The 22,020-nt window shown below is 44.5% G+C and overlaps 1 protein-coding gene across 10 annotated transcripts in view; it reads left to right on the top strand.

Annotated features, from left to right (window-relative positions):
- The window catches only part of LOC106594976 (voltage-dependent P/Q-type calcium channel subunit alpha-1A), a 133,060-nt gene that overhangs the window by 96,507 nt on the left and 14,533 nt on the right, over positions 1-22,020 (top strand). For 6 of the 10 annotated variants that reach the window (XM_082966232.1, XM_082966235.1, XM_045708218.2 and 3 more), the window contains 5 exons: positions 5,222-5,358; positions 7,739-7,874; positions 13,551-13,670; positions 17,732-17,749; positions 18,947-18,985. In XM_082966232.1, coding sequence (XP_082822358.1) covers positions 5,222-5,358; positions 7,739-7,874; positions 13,551-13,670; positions 17,732-17,749; positions 18,947-18,985 — 450 coding nt within the window. The remainder of the gene's footprint in view (positions 1-5,221; positions 5,359-7,738; positions 7,875-13,550; positions 13,671-17,731; positions 17,750-18,946; positions 18,986-22,020) is intronic. The other 4 variants (XM_082966238.1, XM_082966239.1, XM_082966241.1 and 1 more) reach the window with 4 other exon arrangements.

Here is a 22,020-nt window from a genome sequence, read left to right on the forward strand (position 1 = left end):
TACTCTGGCACCAGGCTGTTTCTGCCTGGTCCTGGGTTACCCCTGTAGCATGCTAACTCCAGTTACCTCTCTCTCTCTACTCCGGCACCAGGCTGTTTCTGCCTGGTCCTGGGTTACCCCTGTAGCATGCTAACTCCAGTTACCTCTCTCTCTCTCTACTCTGGCACCAGGCTGTTTCTGCCTGGTCCTGGGTTACCCCTGTAGCATGCTAACTCCAGTTACCTCTCTCTCTCTACTCCGGCACCAGGCTGTTTCTGCCTGGTCCTGGGTTACCCCTGTAGCATGCTAACTCCAGTTACCTCTCTCTCTCTCTACTCTGGCACCAGGCTGTTTCTGCCTGTTTCCCAGTTAGCATGATGGATGGCTATCGTAGGCTGATACCCAGCCTGGCTCTTCCACTCGCTATCTCTTTACCTTTACTCTATCATTACTATATCCCCCTCCTACCCATTATTTTACCCCCCTCATACCCACCACTTTTATATTTACTTAAAGGGGCAATCTGCAGTTCAAACAATACAACTCAATCTCAGATTGCCCCTTGAAGGCCTTCTTTGAACTCCTCCCCTTTTAAAGCATGAGGGGATAAAGGGTGTAGTGGTGAGGAGAAGGGGGGGGATGTTTTAAACTGTCAAATTGCAATTGTTTTGTTTTGAAATTGATATGAATAATAATGATACAACATGGCCAATGTACGTATGGACTCCTGTTGTCTATGAATGCTGTGTAAATGCACTACCTCTTAATGTGATGTGCACGGTTTCTCTAACACCATTTCTCCATTCCCTGGGATACCCCACTGTTTCTCTAACACCATTTCTCCATTCCCCGGGATACCCCACTGTTTCTCTAACACCATTTCTCCATTCCCCGGGATACCCCACTGATTCTCTAACACCATTTCTCCATTCCCCGGGATACCCCACTGTTTCTCTAACACCATTTCTCCATTCCCCGGGATACCCCATTGCTCCTGTGGCTCCAGTGCTGCAATCCACAGCTTTGAATGGTTTCTATCTGCCTTTAGAGGCTGAAGTTAAAGTAATGGTTCACCCCAAAAGTTTCTTAGATGTTTTCTTGGATGTTTTAAGAAACAGAATTGGCACCCGTCTTATTCTATCCAAGATCAAGTCCATGAGGCGGGGTTAAGGATCTGTGGGTATTCAGTAGGGACGCTTTTCAGACATGAGATAAGTTGACTTAACATGGACTTAAGTAAAAAAATGTTGACTTATGTCCATGTTTTATTGACTTAAGTCCATGTTAAGTCTACTTATCACAAGTCTCAATCGGGCCCTAGGTGAATGGAGTGTACGATATTTTAGACCCCGTCTATGAGTTGGTATGATCCTCCTGAATGCTGTCATCTCATTGGTTGCACTGACGGTCCAGTTCCATACAGGCTCCTCCTTCTCAACATCACCAGCTGGCCTGTGGTGCACAACAACAAACTATGTCTTTCTGTCTATCCCTCCTCCCTTCTTCCCTCTTTCATTTCTCAGCTGTACTCTTTCCCTCCTTAATTCCTTTCTTTATGTCCATCACTCCTGCTCTTCTCTCCTTATTCCCTCCTTCAATCTTTTGCACCTTCCCGCCATCTCTCCTTCAATCTTTCCCACCTTCTTTCCTTTACTCTGCCTTTCTTTTCTTCCTTCCTTCCCTCCTTCCCTCCTCCCTACAACTGTTATACTACCTTTCATTATGTCTTAATCTATTCTCCAATTTCTATAGTTTATTATTTATATATATATATATATACAGTCTTTCCTATTGTCTTTTCCTACCACTGTTTTACTGCCTGTCTTTTCACTGTTGTAATCTGTCTTTCTACCACTGTTTACCATGTCTCTCTGTGCCTGCCCCAGGTCTGTACCTTTCTATACATTTTGTTATGTATCACTCACTATCTATGTCACTCCTCTATCACTCTTTTGCATATTCCCTCCTTCTCCCTCCGTCTTTCTCTCCCTGTCTATCGATCTGTCTGTCCATCCATCCCCTTGTCCCTCTGACTCGATTTGTTCTTCCAGGAGGGGGGCGGGACCTTGACTTCTCAAACCCTCCCTGATTGGTCAATCTAGGTTGACTTTCATCAGGCCTGTCTAACCAGAACCCTTCTCCCCTCTCTGTGTGCTCCTGTCTGTGTATTCCGTCATCTCTGGTTGGTTGTTTGGATGTTGAGCTGAGGTTCCTGATGTAACCATTGGACGCTCATGTAACAAAACCGTCTCTGTGAATCTTCAGTGGTATTCATGAACGTGCTTTCTAGGGAAAATAGTGCACTAGTTTTGTACCTCGTCCTCCATATCCCATTTCACTTGTTAGTATATTAAAAAAAATTCCCAGAAGAATTCACTGTTAGCGAGTACGCTACAACCCGGGTTCACTCCCATTCATTTAACCGTTAACATTTTAGCTTTTGGTTTGGATGAACATGACGGCATCTGTAGTCATGTAGCCATCGACACCACCACAGACCAGCCAATGGAAGACCTCCCTGCTCCCGCCACACTCCATATATGGGCGAAACAACAAAAAGGACTGCTGAGGAGCTGTTTTGACAGAGGAAGTAGAATTTTCCTCCAGAGCCATATACAGTGCCTTCAGAAAGTATTCAAACCCCTTGACTTATTCCACATTTTTGTTGTGTTACAGCCTGAATTCTAAATTGATTAAGTATATATTTTTTTCAACCCCATAATGACAAAGTGAAAACATGTTTTTAGAAATGTTTGCAAATGTATTAACATTTTTATATTGAAATATCAAATTTACATAAGTATTCACACCCCTGAGTCAATACATGTTAGAATCACCTTTGGCAGCAATTACAGCTGTGAGTCTTTCTGGTAAGTCTCTAAGAGCTTTGCACACCTGGATTGTACAATACTTAAAACAATTCTTCAAGCTTTGGTCAAGTTGGTTGTTGATCATTGCTAGACAGCCATTCTCAAGTCTTGACGAAGATTTTCAAGCCGCTTTAAGTCAAAAACTGTAACTAGGCCACTCAGGAACATTCAATGTCGTCTTGGTAAACAACTCCATTGAATATTTGGCCTTGTGTTTTAGGTTATTGTCCTGCTGAAAGGTGAATTTGTCTCTCAATATCTGTTGGAAAGCAGACTGAACCAGGTGTTCCTCTAGGAATTTGCCTGTGCTTAGCTCTATTCCGGTAATTTGTATAAAAAAACTCCCTAGTCCTTGCCTATGACAAGCATACCCATAACATGATGCAGCGACCACCGTACTTGAAAATATGAAGAGTTGTACTCAGTGATGTGTTGTGTTGGATTTGCCCTGAACATAACACTTTATATTCCGGATATAAAGTTAATTTCTTTGCCATATTTTTTGCGGTTTTACTTTAGTGCCTTATTGCATACAGGATGCATGTTTTGGAATATTTTTTATTCTGTACAGGCTTCCTTCTTTTCACTCTGTCATTTAGGTTAGTATTGTGAAGTAACTACAATGTTGTTGATTCATCCTCAGTTTTCTCCTATGACAGCCATTAAACTCTGTAACTGTTTTAAAGTCACAATTGGCCTCATGGTGAAATGCCTAAGCAGTTTCTTTCCTCTCCGGCAACCGAGTTAGGAAGGACGCCTGTATCTTTGTAGTGACTGGGTGTATTGATACACCATCCAAAGTGTAATTAATAACTTCACCATGCTCAAAGGGATACATGTTTACAAATCTACCAATAGGTGCCATTCTTTGCGAGGCACTGGAAAACCTCCCTGGTCTTTGTGGTTGAATCTGTGTTGAAATTCATTGCTTGACTGAGGGACCTTACAGATAATTGTATGTTTGGTGTACAGAGATGAGGTAGTCATACAAAAATCATGTTAAACACTATTATTGCACACAGAGTGATTCCATGCAACTTATTATGTGACTTCTTAATTACATTTTTACTCCTGAACTTATTTAGGTTGCCATACCAAAGGGGTTGAATACTTATTGATTCAAAACATCCCAGCTTTTAATTTTGTATTCATTTATAAAAGTTTCAAAAAACATAATTCCACTTTGATATTATAGGGTATTATGTGTAGGCCAGTTTAATACATTTTAAATGCAGGCTGTAACATAAAAAAATGTGGAAAAAGTCAAGGGGTGTGAATACCTTCTGAAAGCACTGTGTGTATATATCAGGGTTGGGTTCAATTCCATTTCAATTGCAGTCAATTCAGGAAGTACAGTGAAATCGCAATTCTCTTCAATGTTTTTCAATGAGGAAAATGTGGAATTGGAACTTAATGAATTGATTGAAATGGAATTGACCCTAACCCAGGTATATATACATTTATAAACTGGGTGGTTCAAGCCCTGAATGGTGATTGTCTGACAGCCGTGGTATATCAGACTGTATACCACAGGTATGACAAAACAATTATTTTTACTGCTCTAATTACTTTGATAACCAGTTTATAATAGCAATAAGGCACCTCAGCGGTTTGTGATATATGGCCAATATACCACGGCTAAGGGCTGTTCTTATGCATGTCACAACACGGAGTGCCTGGACACACCCCTTAGCCGTTGTATATTGGCCATATACCACACCTCCTCGGGCCTTATTGCTTAAATATATGGCTGTGGTTGCCACTAAGCACTGACTGACCCAGGATCAGATCAGGTCTTAATTCTCCTAATGGTGAAGGTTATCAGATGGTTATGGTAATCTGATCCTAGATCTGTGGTTAAAGCAGGGGTGGGCAATTCTAACTCTGGAGGGCCAAAGTATTTGTTTCAGTCAAATAATCAGAGAGTCCTCAATTTAGACACTAATTAATTAATAACCAACTAGAAAGGGTCATTTTTCACGAAAAATTGTGTGACTTGCTTAGGCAGTCCAGAATAATTTTTATGTTGGTGGAAGAAGTTTAAATTGTTATTGGCTAGTATTGAAAAACTGAAGCTAGTTTAGTGGTGACTATTATATATACTTAGTGCTGGGCTGGAACAAAAGCCTGCACATCCGCCCTTCTCCAGAGCTTCAATTTCCCACTCTAGGCAACTTCTAACCTCTAAACCATTACTTTACCCTATTGTGCCACCTGGTGGGAGCATGCTGCGGTGCATCCTCTCCTTTCCTCTGTGTGTGTGTGATGTGTGGGTATACACACCTACACACAGATGTAGGTGTGTGTGTGTGTGTGTGTCCCTGCCTGAGTGTGTCTGATGCCAGCCCGAGGCCATGTTGTATCTCACACAGAACCGAACACCGTTAATGTTTCAGCGCATGGAGCCGCCCTCCCCCGGGGGAGGAGAAGGGGGAGGCCCCGACGGGACGGGAGGAGGGATGCCAGGGGTCAACGGCCTCCCCGCCACACAGCACGACCCCAACAGCATGTGAGTAGAACCGTACACACTCGTTCTCTCTTTATCTGTCACACACACACACGCATGCACACACACCCAGCATGACCCTAACAGCATGTGAGTAGTAGTGATGGGTTATACATATGCATACATGATATGTACATATACAAATACATACATACGTAAGCATGCCAACACTCACAGTATGCATACATACAGTAGAATACATATACTCATACTCACATATGCAGGTATGGAGGCAGGTAGCCTCGAGGTTAGAGCACTGTGCCAGCAACCAAAAGATTGCTGGTTTGAATACTGGAGCCGATAAGGTGAGAAAAAAAGTGTGACTTGAGCAAGGCACTTACCCCTAATTCCTCCAGGGGTGCTGTACAATGACGACCCTGCCGTGACCCCACTCTCTGCGGGTGTCTCAGGGGCAGTTGGGATATGCAACAACAACAAAAAACACTTGTATTACACACTTGTATCTAACAGGACAAATATAAGCAGCACCCCCCCCCCCCCTGCCAATTATTATTACAAGCATATAACCTGCACATACAAACACTTTGTAAATGTCTCTCATGGGGTCTGTTTCTTCTGTTTCTACACGGTTTGGCCTTTTTAGCTGCTGCCTTCCCCAATGACTCTATCTGTCTTCCTTCTCTGTGTGTCTCTGTCTTCCTTCTCTGTGTGTCTCTGTCTTCCTTCTCTGTGTGTCTCTGTCTTCCTTCTCTGTGTGTCTCTGTCTTCCTTGTCTCTCTGTCTTCCTTCTCTGTGTCTCTCTGTCTTCCTTCTCTGTGTGTCTGTCTTCCTTCTCTGTGTGTCTCTGTCTTCCTTCTCTGTGTGTCTCTGTCTTCCTTGTCTCTCTGTCTTCCTTCTCTGTGTCTCTCTGTCTTCCTTCTCTGTGTGTCTGTCTTCCTTCTCTGTGTGTCTCTGTCTTCCTTCTCTGTGTGTCTCTCTGTCTTCCTTCTCCTTCTCTGTGTGTCTCTCTGTCTTCCTTCTCCTTCTCTGTGTGTCTCTCTGTCTTCCTTCTCCTTCTCTGTGTGTCTCTCTGTCTTCCTTCTCTGTGTGTCTGTCTTCCTTCTCTGTGTGTCTCTGTCTTCCTTCTCTGTGTGTCTCTCTGTCTTCCTTCTCCTTCTATGTGTGTCTCTCTGTCTTCCTTCTCCTTCTCTGTGTGTCTCTCTGTCTTCCTTCTCCTTCTCTGTGTGTCTCTCTGTCTTCCTTCTCCTTCTCTGTGTGTCTCTCTGTCTTCCTTCTCCTTCTCCTTCTCTGTGTGTCTCTGTCTTCCTTCTCCTTCTCCTTCTCTGTGTGTCTCTGTCTTCCTTCTCCTTCTCATTCTCTGTGTGTCTCTCTGTCTTCCTTCTCCTTCTCCTTCTCTGTGTGTCTCTGTCTTCCTTCTCCTTCTCTGTGTGTCTCTGTCTTCCTTCTCCTTCTCCTTCTCTGTGTGTCTCTCTGTCTTCCTTCTCCTTCTCCTTCTCTGTGTGTCTCTGTCTTCCTTCTCCTTCTCCTTCTCTGTGTGTCTCTGTCTTCCTTCTCCTTCTCCTTCTCTGTGTGTCTCTCTGTCTTCCTTCTCCTTCTCCTTCTCTGTGTGTCTCTGTCTTCCTTCTCCTTCTCCTTCTCTGTGTGTCTCTCTGTCTTCCTTCTCCTTCTCCTTCTCTGTGTGTCTCTGTCTTCCTTCTCCTTCTTCTTCTCTGTGTGTCTCTGTCTTCCTTCTCCTTCTCCTTCTCTGTGTGTCTCTCTGTCTTCCTTCTCCTTCTCCTTCTCTGTGTGTCTCTGTCTTCCTTCTCCTTCTCCTTCTCTGTGTGTCTCTGTCTTCCTTCTCCTTCTCCTTCTCTGTGTGTCTCTGTCTTCCTTCTCCTTCTCCTTCTCTGTGTGTCTCTGTCTTCCTTCTCCTTCTCCTTCTCTGTGTGTCTCTGTGTGCTTATTTCTCTGGTGCCGTCAGACCTGTGTCTGTGTGTTTGTACTGTATTTGTAATTATCGAAGAGATAGTGTGGTTTTATTTGAGTGTGTGTTTTAGTCTGTGTGTGTGTGACTGTGTGTATTCACAAACATACATATGCATGTATACCTATGTATACCGTGTGATTGAGTAGGTGTATGTATTTGAGGTGTGTGTGTGTGTGTGTGTGTGTTCATGAGTGCGTGCATGCATATCTGGGTTTTCGTTACAGTATATAAGCCACTAACATCCTCCATGTGTGCATTCGTGCCTGTCTCTCTGTGTGTGTGTGTGTGTGTGTGTGTGTGTGTGTGTGTGTGTGTGTGTGTGTGTGTGTGTGTGTGTGTGTGTGTGTGTGTGTGTGTGTGTGTGTGTGTGTGTGTGTGTGTGTGTGTGTGTGTGTGCGCGTGTGTGTGTGTGTGAGTGCTTGTGTGTGTGTGTGTGCGAGTGCTTGTGTGTACCAGACCTCCAGAGGGTGGGATGACAGAGAGCCAGTCGTGGGTGACAGCTAAAGCTCAGGAGATGTTTAACAAGACGGGCAACTGGAGCCCAGAGAGACCCTACCCCGACCATCTCCATGACAACAGACACAACCCCCAGGTAACGCAGCACAAACATATAACAAACACACGCAGTTCACCGTGGTAACGCAGTAACCGCACAAACTGAGGCCCGACTGTGATTCTATTGAGGTTTTGGGACAGTACAGTGGCTGTTAGTGTATAGGCCTACAGTTGTTCCATTGTGTCCTATAGGAGTAAACATGATGATGTCATATACTCTACACTAAATGATAACTTACAGTCATGCAATGCAGGATTGGCGCGTGTTTTAAAGATATCTGTAAAGCTTATATTCTGGTAAGTTGTTGACAACACATGATCCTTTTCTGGAGAATGTCACTCCATTGGTATATATTTCATCCTTATTCCTAACTGGTAGAAGGAAATGACTGTCAATACTGCTAGTCAGCCTGTATTTATCCTGGTGATTCACTGAGAAGGGCTTGATTGGTCAAGAGATGGACAATATTCCACCCCTCTCAGCTGTGCTGCTCTGAGTCAACTTTTGGACTGTTTGTGTCGCCCCGCTCAAGGTCTTCCTCGTCAATCTATCTCACTCTCCCTATATCTACGTTTCACTCAGTGAAGTAACTATGTTCAACCTCCCACCCCTTACTGACACACTCTCTTTCTGTCCTCTCTCACTCTCTCGCGTCTCTCTCCAACACTCTCATGCATCTCTTGGCCCATCCTCACTGCCCCCTGGCTCAAACCAAGTCTTGGGCCTACAGGTGGGTGGTAGATGGGCTCCCCCCACTCTCTCTACCTGTTGGACTGTGCCAAGCCCACCCTGGTCTCATCTCTCTCAGTCAAATTAGTGAAGAACCATAGATATGCATGTTTTGTGTGTTTTGTTATACTGTATAAAAACATAGAGAGACAGTGCATTCGGAAAATATTCAGACCCTTTGAGTTTTTACACATTTTGTTACGTTACAGCCTTATTCTAAAATGGATTAAATAGTTTTTTCCCCCTTCATCAATCTACACACAATAGCCCATAATGACAAAGGATAAACTGTTTCTTTTTTATTTTTACAAATGTATAAATAAATAAACCCCAGAAATATCACATAAGTATTCCATTTACTCAGTACTTTGTTGAGGCACCTTTGGCAGTGATTACAGCCTCAAGTTTTTGGGGGTATGACACTACAAGCTTGGCACACTTGTATTTGGGGAATTTCTCCCATTCTTCTCTGCAGATCCTCTCAAGCTCTGTCAGGTTGGATGGGGAGCGTCGCTGCACAGCTATTTTCAGGTCTCTCCAGTGTCGTGTCTTTGGCATCATAAAACTGAAGGCTGTTTAGTTTATCAAATCAATTCTCTGTAATTATTATTACGTGATTAACTAATCAGTTAAATGTAATTAACTAGGAGTCGGGGCACCAAGGAAAATATTCAGATTACAAAGTTAGAATTTTCCTAATATAACTTTCAGATATTTTAATATCTGATCAATTAGTCTTCTAATTAATGAATTATTCTTTACCTCACATTAGTCTCACTCCAAACGTCGTAAATTGTTGGTTATCTGCACAAACCCAGTCTTCACTATGAGTCATCCATACATCAATTGTCTCAATCATTTATTTATTAACTAACTAAATAATCACAGAAATGCACAAACAAACAAGTAGATATGGTTACAAGGAAATGATAGGGGAATGTGCCCTAGTGGGCTAAACCGGCATGGCGACTTGTTAGACAGAGGGACTGAGAAGGGCGCGACAGATAAGAGACTACAAAGTTGATAATTATAACAATTGAAATGCTAATCCTTTGCACATGAACGCTCACTCATTCAGGAATAATTGCAATCAATATATATATTTACGCTCAGTGTGTCGTCGTGATCTCTGTTGGAAAGTTTGTTTCTGTTGGAGAGTTTGTCCTCCCTCTCTCTCTGCCGTGGTTAGAATGGATAGTTCAGAGTAACATTCAACAATGTTGTTATAGAATAGATGTTTCGGCGGTTGTCGGCCTTCACATTCACGGGTACTTAATTTCTAGCTGCAGACTAGTAATTAGTATTGAAGAGTAGCTCTTATTCTGTCGGATCGATAGTCTCAGAGTTTAACCACGTGGTATGGTTAATCTTGACGGGCTCGTCCCGTATGCGGGACGGACATCCAGCGAAAAATCCTATCGCCATTAGCGTAACAAAATGTAATATTTTTTTGTTTTCAAATATAGGACTATGTTATATCGTTTTATAGATATACCTCTCCTGAATCGAACCACGTTGTCCGATTTCAAAAAGGCTTTACAGCAAAAGCAAAACATTAGATTATGTTATGTTAGAGGAGTATATCGTCAAAGTATTCACATAGCCATTTTCAGACCAACCACATGCATCACAAATAACCAAAAAACAGCTAAATGCAGCACTAACCTTTGACAATCTTCATCAGATGACACTCCTAGGACATCATGTTACACAATACATGCATTCTTTTGTTCGATAAAGTTCATATTTATATATAAAAACAGCATTTTACATCGGCGCGTGACGTTGACTAACTATTTTCCCTCAAATGCGTCCGGTGAAACAGCGCTACAATTTACTAAATTACTATTCGAACATAAAACATAAAATGTAATTTTGTCATTCTAAGATTTATAGATTAGCATCTCTTGAAAGCACCTGCAATGCCAGATTTAAAAATAACTTTACTGGGTAATCACACTTTGCGATAAAAGGGGATGCGATACTCAGAAAAATAGGCTAGCAATACAGGTTAGCGCCATCTTGGAACAATCGCATATCAAATCTAGTCTTGTATACTATTGTCAATAATCCCTTACCTTTGATTATCTTCATCAGAAGGCACTTCCAGGCATCCCAGGTCCACAACAAATGTATTTTCGTTCGAAAAAGTTAATCCTTTATGTCTTCTTGTTAGCGCGTTCTGAAGGCTGCACCAAAAGTACCGTCGTGCGCGGGACTCCTCTCTTACCAAAATAGATTTTTTTTAATTTAAGTTCGTTCAAACATGTCAAACGTTGTATAACATAAATCTTTAGGGCCTTTTTCAACCAGAGCTCCAATAACATTCAAGGGGGACGATTGCATTGTCTTTCAAAACGTTTCGAAAGGGGAGGGTAGCCAGGGGCGCCGGCGTCATAATGGTGATGGCCCTCCCCATGTGACCACTTTCCACAGATTCTCATTCTGTCAGTTTTCACAGTAGAAGGCTCAAACCACTTTGTAAAGACTGTGGACATCTAGTGGAAGCAATAGGAAGTACTCAATGAACCATTGCTCACGGTGTGATTTATAGGCAAAGTGATGAAGTTGAGTCCGCAATTCAGAATTCCACTTCCTGTTACGATCTGTCTCGGGGTTTTGACTGAGTTCTGTTATACTCAGACACCATTCAAACAGTTTTAGAAACTTTAGGGTGTTTTCTATCCACAAGTATTAATTATATGCTTATCCTAACTTCTGAGTTTGAGTAGGAGGCCGTTTAAAATGGGCACACATTTTTTTTCAAAAATCGCTTTAGCGCCCCCTATCCTAGGCGACCGTCAAGAGGTTAAGAATTCAGCAATCTACTCAAACCTTAGCCCTCTTGGTTATCAAGGTAAGCTGGTCTGGGCTCAAACCTTAGCCCTCTCATAATTTAGGTAAGCTTGGTCTCAAGATAAATTCCCAAGGTGGGGGTTATATTCGGAAGAGCAGAAAGGGGTTGTCCCATGATGCCAGATCAATGTCTGTGCTCATGGGACGGGCCAAGGATTTAGTTAAACTCCCAAGGGAATTGGAGTTTCCTTCATTAAACATTTAAAATCACATTAAATAGTTTCATATTTACTCAATCATTTTAGACAACAATTAGATGCAAGCCTCACAACTGAGACTCTTATATAAACAGAGTTATGGTAATGTTTCACAAAATTGTACAAAACGGACCAGTTTGTAGCTGGCTACTTCACCGACCGTTTATACATTCTCCAGAGCATGAATATTGTTCAGTTCTCAAGTTCTGTGATGTGAAAGAAATTCCTTTGTTCTCTCTATGAAAACTCACTCTCTCTTATACTCTGGCCATTCTCTCCAGGAATTTACGACCTGAGATAACAGCAGCCTGGGTGTAGGGGAGAGAGAGAGGGGGAAGGCACGCTATACCCAAAGAGGGCCACATCATGACACCAGAGATGTTCGATTGGGTTCAAGTCCAGGCTCTGGCTGGGCCACTCATGGACATTCAGAGACTTTTCCCGAAGCCACTCCTGCGTTGTCTTGGCTGTGTGCTTAGGGTCATTGTCCTGTTGGAAGGTGAACCTTCACCCCAGTCTGAGGTCCTGAACACTCTGGAGCAGGTTTTCATCAAGGATCTCTCTGTACTTTGCTTCATTCATCTTTCCCTCAATCCTGACTAGTCTCTCAGTCCCTGCCACTGGAAAACCTCCCCACAGCATGATGCTGCCACCACCATGCTTCACCGTAGGGATGGTGCCAGGTATCCTCTAGACGTGACTCTTGGCATTCATGCCAAAAAGTTCAATCTTGGTTTCATCAGACCAGAGAATCTTGTTTCTCATGGTCTGAGAGTCTTTAGGTGCCTTTTGGCCAACCAAGCGGGCTGTCATGTGCCTTTTACTGAGAAGTGGCTTCCGCCTGGCCACTTTACCATAAAGGCCTGATTGGTGGAGTGCTGCAGAGATGGTTGTCCTTCTGGAAAGTTCTTCCATCTCCACAGACGAACTCTGGAGCTCTGTCAGAGTGAACATCGGGTTCTTGGTCACCTCCCTGACCAAGGCTCTTCTCGCCCGATTGCTCAGTTTGTCTGTGTGGCCAGCTCTAGGAAGAGTCTTGGTGGTTCCAAACTTCTTCCATTTAAGAATGATGGAGGCCACTATGATCTTGGGGACCTTCAATGCTGCAGACATTTTTTGATACCCTTCTCCAGATCTGTGCCTCGACACAATCCTGTCTTGGAGCTCTACAGACAATTCCTTTGACCTCATGGCTTGGATTTTGCTCTGACATGCACTGTCAACTGTGGGACATTATATAGACAGTTATGTGCCTTTCCATATCATGTGCAATCAATTGAATTTACCACAGGTGGACTCCAATGAAGTTGTAGAAACATCTCAAGGATGATGAATGGAAACAGGATGCACCTGAGCTCAATTTCGAGTCTCATAGCAAAGGGTCTAAATACTTATGTAAATGAGGTATTTCTGTTTTTTATTTTTAATACATTTGCTAAAATGTATAAAAACCTGTTTTTGCTTTGTCATTATGGGATATTGTGTGTCGATTGATGTGGATACATTTGAAAAAAAATCCATTTTAGAATAAGGCTGTACCGTAACAAAATGTGTAAAAAGTTATGGGTTCTAAAAACTTTTCGAATGCACTGTACATGACGCTGTTACAGTATCTATGGTTCTGTGGGAAAAAATGTCTACATACTGCTGCCTGCTGCCCGTTTAAGGACCAGATAAACAGACATACAATGGAGAGGCTTCCTTATTTTATAGCTACTTCACAGCCAAGTTGGCCAGTGGAGACAAGACAATATATCTATTGAATAAGAACTACACAACTAACTACAGAATAGTTCAAAAGCATAGAATTATATTCAATTATAGAATCACTTACGATTCACTCATTCCAAAACTATCAAAAGGCCCCTCGCTCTGAGACTCCTGCTCCAAGTCGGCAGTGGTCACGCACCCTCTGGTCTCTTTTTTGCAGACGCTAGAGATGAGAGAGATTGGGCGGGACGGGTACTCGGACACTGAGCCCTGTCACCCAATGCGAATGGACAGGCATGGTCGGACCATCTCCATGCCCCGCCTCTCAGACGACAACCAAGTGAGCACCTTCATCCCCATCATCATCATCATCATCATAAACCCTCCATTCCTCCTCCTCATCCCTCTACTCTTTCCCCTCTGTCCTCCTCCTCCTTTCCCTCGCTCTGACTATCCACTCTGACCTGTATTTGTGCTTCTAGTTCCGACCATGCAGTAATATCCAACGAGTAATCTAACCTAACAATTTCACAACAATTACCTTACACACACAAGTGTAAAGGAATGAATAAGAATATGTACATTAAAAAAATATATGAAATGAGTGATGGTATAGAACGGCATAGGCAAGATGCAGTGGATGGTATAGAGTACAGTATATACATATGAGATGAGTAATGTAGGGTATGAAAACATTATATGAAGTGGCATTGTTTAAAGTGGCTAGTGATACATTTATTACATCATTTTTTACATTATTAAAGTGGCTGGAGAAGAGTCAGTATGTTGGCAGCAGCCACTCAATGTTAGTGATGGCTGTTTAACAGTCTGATGGCCTTGAGATAGAAGCTGTTTTTCAGTCTCTCGGTCCCTGCTATTTGGATCCCCATTAGCTTTTGCGGAGGCAGCAGATACTCTTCCTGGGGTCCACAAAACCACTAAACATGACAAGTAACAAAACAGTGATACACTGATAGACAAGGACAGCCACACACATTTAAAATACAACCATATACAAACAATACAACTACAAAAATACAAGTAATAATACAAAAAATATATATAATGTGTGGGTTAAAGTGTGTCTGTCTGTGTGTGTGTGTCAAGCCCCTGTTTGTTAAGACTACTACTGATAAAGTGATATGTCTTAGAAACATTTTGGAGTGATGTATCACTTTAAAACTAGTTTCCTTACACTCTTAACAGGGTGGTGATAACAGTGTGGCGCATTTTAATGCTAATTTAAAGAGCTAAATATTAGCATGGAGGTACGCTAATGCTAACTTAAATAATGAACTATTAGCATGGAGATATGCTAATGCTAACTGAAAGATGGAATCCACAGTAGGGGGAAACAGCCCCATTGTCCGTTGTTATTGATTTTGTTGCCGAGCTGAGGAGTGCAGCAAAAATTCCAGTACATTTTACCCTCTTCTATCGCGCGTGCAATGATGCCCGAGGGGAAAAAACAGCATTCGATGTTTGTGGTAACTTCTTTGTTGTTGTAAAGTTATAAACGGACGTGTCAGTTTCACCATTAAGGATTCCAGCTTTAAAGCAGCCAGGTCACTCAAGATTCACTTTGAAATTGAACCTCCATCCATGTCCCAAGGACGTTGGGAGATGCCTTCAAAACCTGCCACTAGGGCAACTGTGAGCACTGTTACCAACAAGTAGGCTTGGGTGTTAGGGATGGGTCAGAGGGTCACATGTTCAATCCCAGTGCTAGACACTATTTATTTTAATGTTGAACCCTATCCCAAACCCTTAACCATTCAAAATGAATGCCTACATTTAACCAGACACAAGGCGCCTTGCCAAGAGGCTCTACCCATCGACCGTGTCAAAAACAATTTAGAAATGTAACATTTGGACCAACTTGGAAATTTGACGTTTTGAGAAACGTGGATAAACGTCTGAATCTGAAATCAAATTGGTCGAACAGTCAGATCTTGTTGCTTTAAAGAGTGAAATATTAGCATGGAAATATTGGGTAACAGAGCAGTCTGGATACGTCTTTCATCCACAAAGCACATACTTGCCTAGCCCTCCTCATCTCACATCCTCCCTCCCCTTCTCCCTCCTTCCCCTGGTGTGCTTCCCATCCCCATTACATCCATCCTATCCATGCTCATTCCCATAGTAGCCTTGGTGTGTCTGTCTGCTGTCTGCTGTGGCCAGAGGTCTTGGTTTGTTGGGAGAGGGTGTGAACTGAGAAGGACAATACAGGTGGTACCTCTTTTACCTCAAACATCTGTGTATTTCAAGAAAAGCTTTCGCCAAAATGTCCCGCAATCCCCAGGACAGAATCTTGCAGGAAAAACACACGCACACACCCACATGGAACTGTTTTGTTTACGTGTTCACAGTACAATAAAGCATCTGGCTGCAGTCATACACACACATACACTGGCATGCACACACACACACACATACTCACCCACATTGTCATCAAACCATGTACTCTCACTCTGGTCTGGTGTCATCAAGTCTGTTGGTTACTGTTAGACTGTAGCAGTGTGTTGTCTGTTGGTTACTGTTAGACTGTAGCAGTGTGTTGTCTGTTGGTTACTGTTAGACTGTAGCAGTGTGTTGTCTGTTGGTTACTGTAAGACTGTAGCAGTGTGTTGTCTGTTGGTTACTGTTAGACTGTAGCAGTGTGTTGTCTGTTGGTTACTGTAAGACTGTAGCAGTGTGTTGTCTGTTGGTTACTGTTAGACTGTAGCAGTGTGTTGTCTGTTGGTTACTGTTAGACTGTAGCAGTGTGTTGTCTGTTGGTTACTGTAAGACTGTAGCAGTGTGTTGTCTGTTGGTTACTGTAAGACTGTAGCAGTGTGTTGTCTGTTGGTTACTGTTAGACTGTAGCAGTGTGTTGTCTGTTGGTTACTGTAAGACTGTAGCAGTGTGTTGTCTGTTGGTTACTGTAAGACGGTAGCAGTGTGTTGTCTGTTGGTTACTGTAAGACTGTAGCAGTGTGTTGTCTGTTGGTTACTGTAAGACTGTAGCAGTGTGTTGTCTGTTGGTTACTGTAAGACTGTAGCAGTGTGTTGTCTGTTGGTTACTGTTAGACTGTAGCAGTGTGTTGTCTGTTGGTTACTGTAAGACTGTAGCAGTGTGTTGTCTGTTGGTTACTGTAAGACTGTAGCAGTGTGTTGTCTGTTGGTTACTGTTAGACTGTAGCAGTGTGTTGTCTGTTGGTTACTGTAAGACTGTAGCAGTGTGTTGTCTGTTGGTTACTGTAAGACTGTAGCAGTGTGTTGTCTGGTGGTTACTGTTAGACTGTAGCAGTGTGTTGTCTGTTGGTTACTGTTAGACTGTAGCAGTGTGTTGTCTGTTGGTTACTGTTAGACTGTAGCAGTGTGTTGTCTGGTGGTTACTGTTAGACTGTAGCAGTGTGTTGTCTGTTGGTTACTGTAAGACTGTAGCAGTGTGTTGTCTGTTGGTTACTGTAAGACTGTAGCAGTGTGTTGTCTGTTGGTTACTGTAAGACTGTAGCAGTGTGTTGTCTGTTGGTTACTGTGAGACTGTAGCAGTGTGTTGTCTGTTGGTTACTGTAAGACTGTAGCAGTGTGTTGTCTGTTGGTTACTGTTAGACTGTAGCAGTGTGTTGTCTGTTGGTTACTGTAAGACTGTAGCAGTGTGTTGTCTGTTGGTTACTGTAAGACTGTAGCAGTGTGTTGTCTGTTGGTTACTGTAAGACTGTAGCAGTGTGTTGTCTGTTGGTTACTGTAAGACTGTAGCAGTGTGTTGTCTGTTGGTTACTGTAAGACTGTAGCAGTGTGTTGTCTGTTGGTTACTGTAAGACTGTAGCAGTGTGTTGTCTGTTGGTTACTGTAAGACTGTAGCAGTGTGTTGTCTGTTGGTTACTGTAAGACTGTAGCAGTGTGTTGTCTGGTGTCATCAAGTCTGTTGGTTACTGACTGAGTATATGAGTGTAAGAGAGGAACACACACACTAAGAGGTGTGTGGTGTGTGTGTGTGTGTGTGTGTGTGTGTGTGTGTGTGTGTGTGTGTGTGTGTGTGTGTGTGTGTGTGTGTGTGTGTGTGTGTGTGTGTGTGTGTGTGTGTGTGTGTGTGTGTGTGTGTGTGTGTGTGTGTGTGGTTAGCATAGAAGCGTAGTAGTGTTTAGTAGTGGAATATGTTGCGTTATACTGTATCTGAAAAGCTTTAGTGTGGCATCGGTAGTGTGGTAGTATAAGACCACATGGCACCCTTTTCCCTTTGTAGTGCACTGCTTTTGACCAGATCCCATATTTTAGGGCTCTGGTCAAAAGTAATGCATTTTGTAGAGATTAGGGTGGCATTTGGAACACAGGCTAATAGCCTGTAGACTGTATAGTATGAAACACCACCACCTGTGCTCTCCTCACTGACTGTGTCTAACACTGCTCTGCCCTACAGAGTGTACACGATGCTGCGGTAAGTGTGCGTGCGTGGGTGTGTGTCAGTGAGCAACGTTTTTTATTGTCTCTCTTTTCCTCTCACTCTCTCTCTCACCCTCCTCTCTCTTGTGTGTGCTCGTTGGCCCTTCACAATTAACTGGATCTCTCTATTGTTCTGCTCTCTTCTCTTCTTCCTTTTAACCTCCCTGCCCTCTGTCTCATCCTCCCTTCTCTCCTTTCCTCATCATGTTCTTTCTCTACCTCATTCCCAACTTTTTTACCTTCCTTCATCCTCCGTTTCCCATCCCTCCCCCTCATACCAACCCTACCTCTCTTTCTATACCCAACCCTTTCCTCCTCCCCACTCATCCTTTTCCCCTCATCCTTCTCTCCCCCCTTCCTCTCTCCATCCCTCTCGCTCCCTGGGTCTTGGTGGCTATGCTGTGCCCAATGGCTCTGTCCTCCGGTGCTGTTTGTTTTTGTCTCTCCCTTCCTCTCCTTTCCTCTCCCTTCTTCTCCACTCCCTTCTTCTCCGCTCCCTTCCTCTCCTCTCCTCTCCCTTCTCCTCTCCCTTCCTCTCCGCTTCCTTCTTCTCCTCTCCCTTCCTCTCCGCTCCCTTCCTCTCCTCTCCTCTCCCTTCTTCTCCTCTCCTCTCCTCTCCTCTCCGCTTCCTTCTTCTCCTCTCCCTTCCTCTCCGCTTCCTTCTTCTCCTCTCCCTTCCTCTCCGCTTCCTTCTTCTCCTCTCCCTTCCTCTCCGCTTCCTTCTTCTCCTCTCCCTTCCTCTCCGCTTCCTTCTTCTCCTCTCCCTTCCTCTCCGCTTCCTTCTTCTCCTCTCCTTTCCTTTCCCTTCTTCTCCTCTCCCTTCTTCTCCCTTCTCTCTTCCTCTCCTCTCCTCTCCCTCTCCTTTCCTCTCCCTTATTCTCCTCTCCTCTCCTTTCCTCTCCCTTCCTCTCCTCTCCCTTCCTCTCCGCTCCCTTCTTTTCCGCTCCCTTCCTCGCCTCTCCGTTCTTCTTTTCTCCCTTCCTCTTCTCTCCCTTCCTATCCTCTCCCTTCCTATCCTCTCTATTCCTCTCTCTTCCTCTTCTCTCCCTTCCTATCCTCTCTCTTCCTATCCTCTCCCTTTTTCTCCTCTCCCTCTCCTATCCTTTCCCTGCCTTCCTTTCCTCTCTGTGGCTTCATGACTGTGTGTGTGGCTCTCTGCTCCTCTCCTCTCTGTGTGCCTGTCTGACTACAGCGGAGACGACACAGGCCCCGTGGACATAACCACCTCAGTGTATGTACCCCTGTCTCTCCCTCTCTGTCTCTTTATCTATCTTCTGTTCATTTTATTTCTCTCTCTTTTTTAATGTACCCCTGTCTTCCCACTATCTCTCTGTCTCTCTACCTCTCCCCTATCTCTCTATCTCTGTCTTTCTCTAGCTCAAAAAAATCCTCTCTCTCTCTCTCTCTCTCTCTCTCTCTCTCTCTCTCTCTCTCTCTCTCTCTCTCTCTCTCTCTCTGTGTTTTCCCGTCTGTCTTTCATCTTGTTTCTATGTTCTCCTGTACTCTCCCCTCTCTCTCCGATCCTTTTGTCCCAGTAATGTTTTGTGCTGCCCCCCCCCCCCCCCCCCCCCACACCCTCTGTCCTGTATGCCTGTGTTGCAGTGTTGGTCCACATGGTCTAGAAGGAGGGTCTGCTTGTCTGTCTGTCTGTCTGTCTGTCTGTCTGTGATTGTCTGTCTGCTGTCTTTGTATGTTTGAGTTTGCGATTGCCTCTTGCATTGCCTCTGGGTCGACAGCAAATGTTGAAGCATGATATCGCTAGACGGAAATTGTTGACCAATACATAAACATGGTCTTGGCATGTCAGTCACACCGTGCATGGTTTACCATATTGGATATTGGACGCTCTTTGGAAGCCAATTGTGTGTGTGAATGTCTGGTTACTGCACATGATATGCCATGCTTCATAGCTAAGCTACATATGGAAGCCAGTCTGAACCACAGAATGCAGCTTGTGAGCTCAGTGGGTGTGTGTATTTCTGCGTGTGAGTTGAATGTCCAGCTACTTGAGGAGTACGCATGGCTTGTCCTTATACTCATCGGGCTTGTCTGGTCTGGTTTCCCCATTACATGACCGAGGGACTTGTAGACCTGAATGACTTGAAGAGGTCAGCTCCTAGGTCTGCCTGCTGATAAAGGTGGCCTTCATGCTTGTAGATAGTGGATAGGACTGTGAGTGTCGGTATTGAATGCTACTACAATCTCTAAAAGATATCATTCTGGATGCATACATGCTTCTGCATACCTGCCATTGGATGCATGTGAGGCATGGTCTAAGCTTGTTCTCTCTCTCTCTCTCTCTCTCTCTCTCTCTATCTCTTCTGTCATTCTGCCCTTTATGTCTCTCTCTCTTTCTTTCTCTCTCTCTCTCTCTCTCTCTCTCTCTCTCTCTCATAGTAGGGAAGCATGGTATTGTAGTTGGATGTGCTTGGGGTTGTGGGTTCAGTGAGGTCTGGTGATAGAGGCATCTTTTGGGATGGTGTACTCTCCCACGCAGACACTCCGACACAGACTCTCCGACACAGACTCTCCGACACAGACACTCCGACGCAGACTCTCCCACGCAGACACTCCGACACAGACTTTCCGACACAAACTCTCCGACACAGACACTCCCACACAGACACTCCCACACAGACACTCCCACACAGACACTCCGACACAGACACTCCGACACAAACTCTCCGACACAGACACTCCGACGCAGTCTCTTCCATGCAGACACTCCGACGCAGACTCTCCGACGCAGACACTCCGATGCAGACTCTCCCACGCAGACACTCCGACACAGACACTCCGACACAGACTCTCCGACACAGACTCTCCGACACAGACACTCCGACACAGACACTCCGACACAGACACTCCGACACAGACACTCCGACACAGACACTCCGACACTGACACTCCGAAACAGACTCTCCGACACAGACTCTCCGAAACAGACACTCCCACACAGACACTTTGACACAGACTCTCCGACACAGACTCTCCCACACAGACACTCCTACACAGACTCTCCCACACAGACACTCCTACACAGACTCTCCCACACAGACACTCCCACACAGACTCTCCCACACAGACTCTCCCACACAGACTCTCCCACACAGACTCTCCCACACAGACACTCCCACACAGACTCTCCCACACAGACACTCCGACACAGACTCTCCGACACAGACTCTGCGACACAGACACTCCCACACAGACACTTTGACACAGACTCTCCGACACAGACTCTCCCACACAGACTCTCCCACACAGACACTCTGACACAGACTCTCCGACACAGACTCTCCGACACAGACACTCCCACACAGACTCTCCCACACAGACACTCCGACACAGACTCTCCCACACAGACACTCCCACACAGACTCTCCCACACGGACACTCCGACACAGACTCTCACACACAGACACTCCCACACAGACTCTCCCACACAGACACTCCCACACAGACACTCCCACACAGACACTCCCACACAGACACTCCCACACAGACTCTCCCACACAGACTCTCCCACACAGACACTCCCACACAGACACTCCCACACAGACACTCCCACACAGACACTCCCACACAGACTCTCCCACACAGACTCTCCCACACAGACTCTCCCACACAGACTCTCCCATACAGACACTCCCACACAGACACTCCCACACAGACTCTCCCACACAGACACTCCCACACAGACAAGTGCATTAACACAAGCAGACACTCCCACACAGACACTCCCACACAGACTCTCCCACACAGACTCTCCCACACAGACACTCCCACACAGACAAGTGCATTAACACAAGCAGATACTCTCACACTACACACTACCACCACTACATATTCCTGTACAGAGTGAGTTTTAAACAGTTTGACTTTCTTATTTTCTGCCCGTTCTCTCCCACTCTCTCTTCTCTCTCTTCTCTCTCTTCTCTCTCTTCCATCTCTCTTCTCTCTCTCCCACTCTCTCTTCTCTCTCTTCTCTCTCTCTTCTCTCTCTCCCACTCTCTCTTCTCTCTCTTCCATCTCTCTTCCATCTCTCTTCTCTCTCTTCCATCTCTCTTCTCTCTCTCCCACTCTCTCTTCTCTCTCTTCTCTCTCTCCCACTCTCTCTTCTCTCTCTCCCACTCTCTCTTCTCTCTCTTCTCTCTCTTCCATCTCTCTTCTCTCTCTCCCACTCTCTCTTCTCTCTCTCTTCTCTCTCTCCCACTCTCTCTTCTCTCTCTTCCATCTCTCTTCCATCTCTCTTCTCTCATTTCC

This window comes from Salmo salar, chromosome 02 (genome assembly GCF_965601325.2).
Source record: "Salmo salar chromosome 02, fSalSal1, whole genome shotgun sequence".
Lineage (NCBI taxonomy): Eukaryota > Metazoa > Chordata > Actinopteri > Salmoniformes > Salmonidae > Salmo > Salmo salar.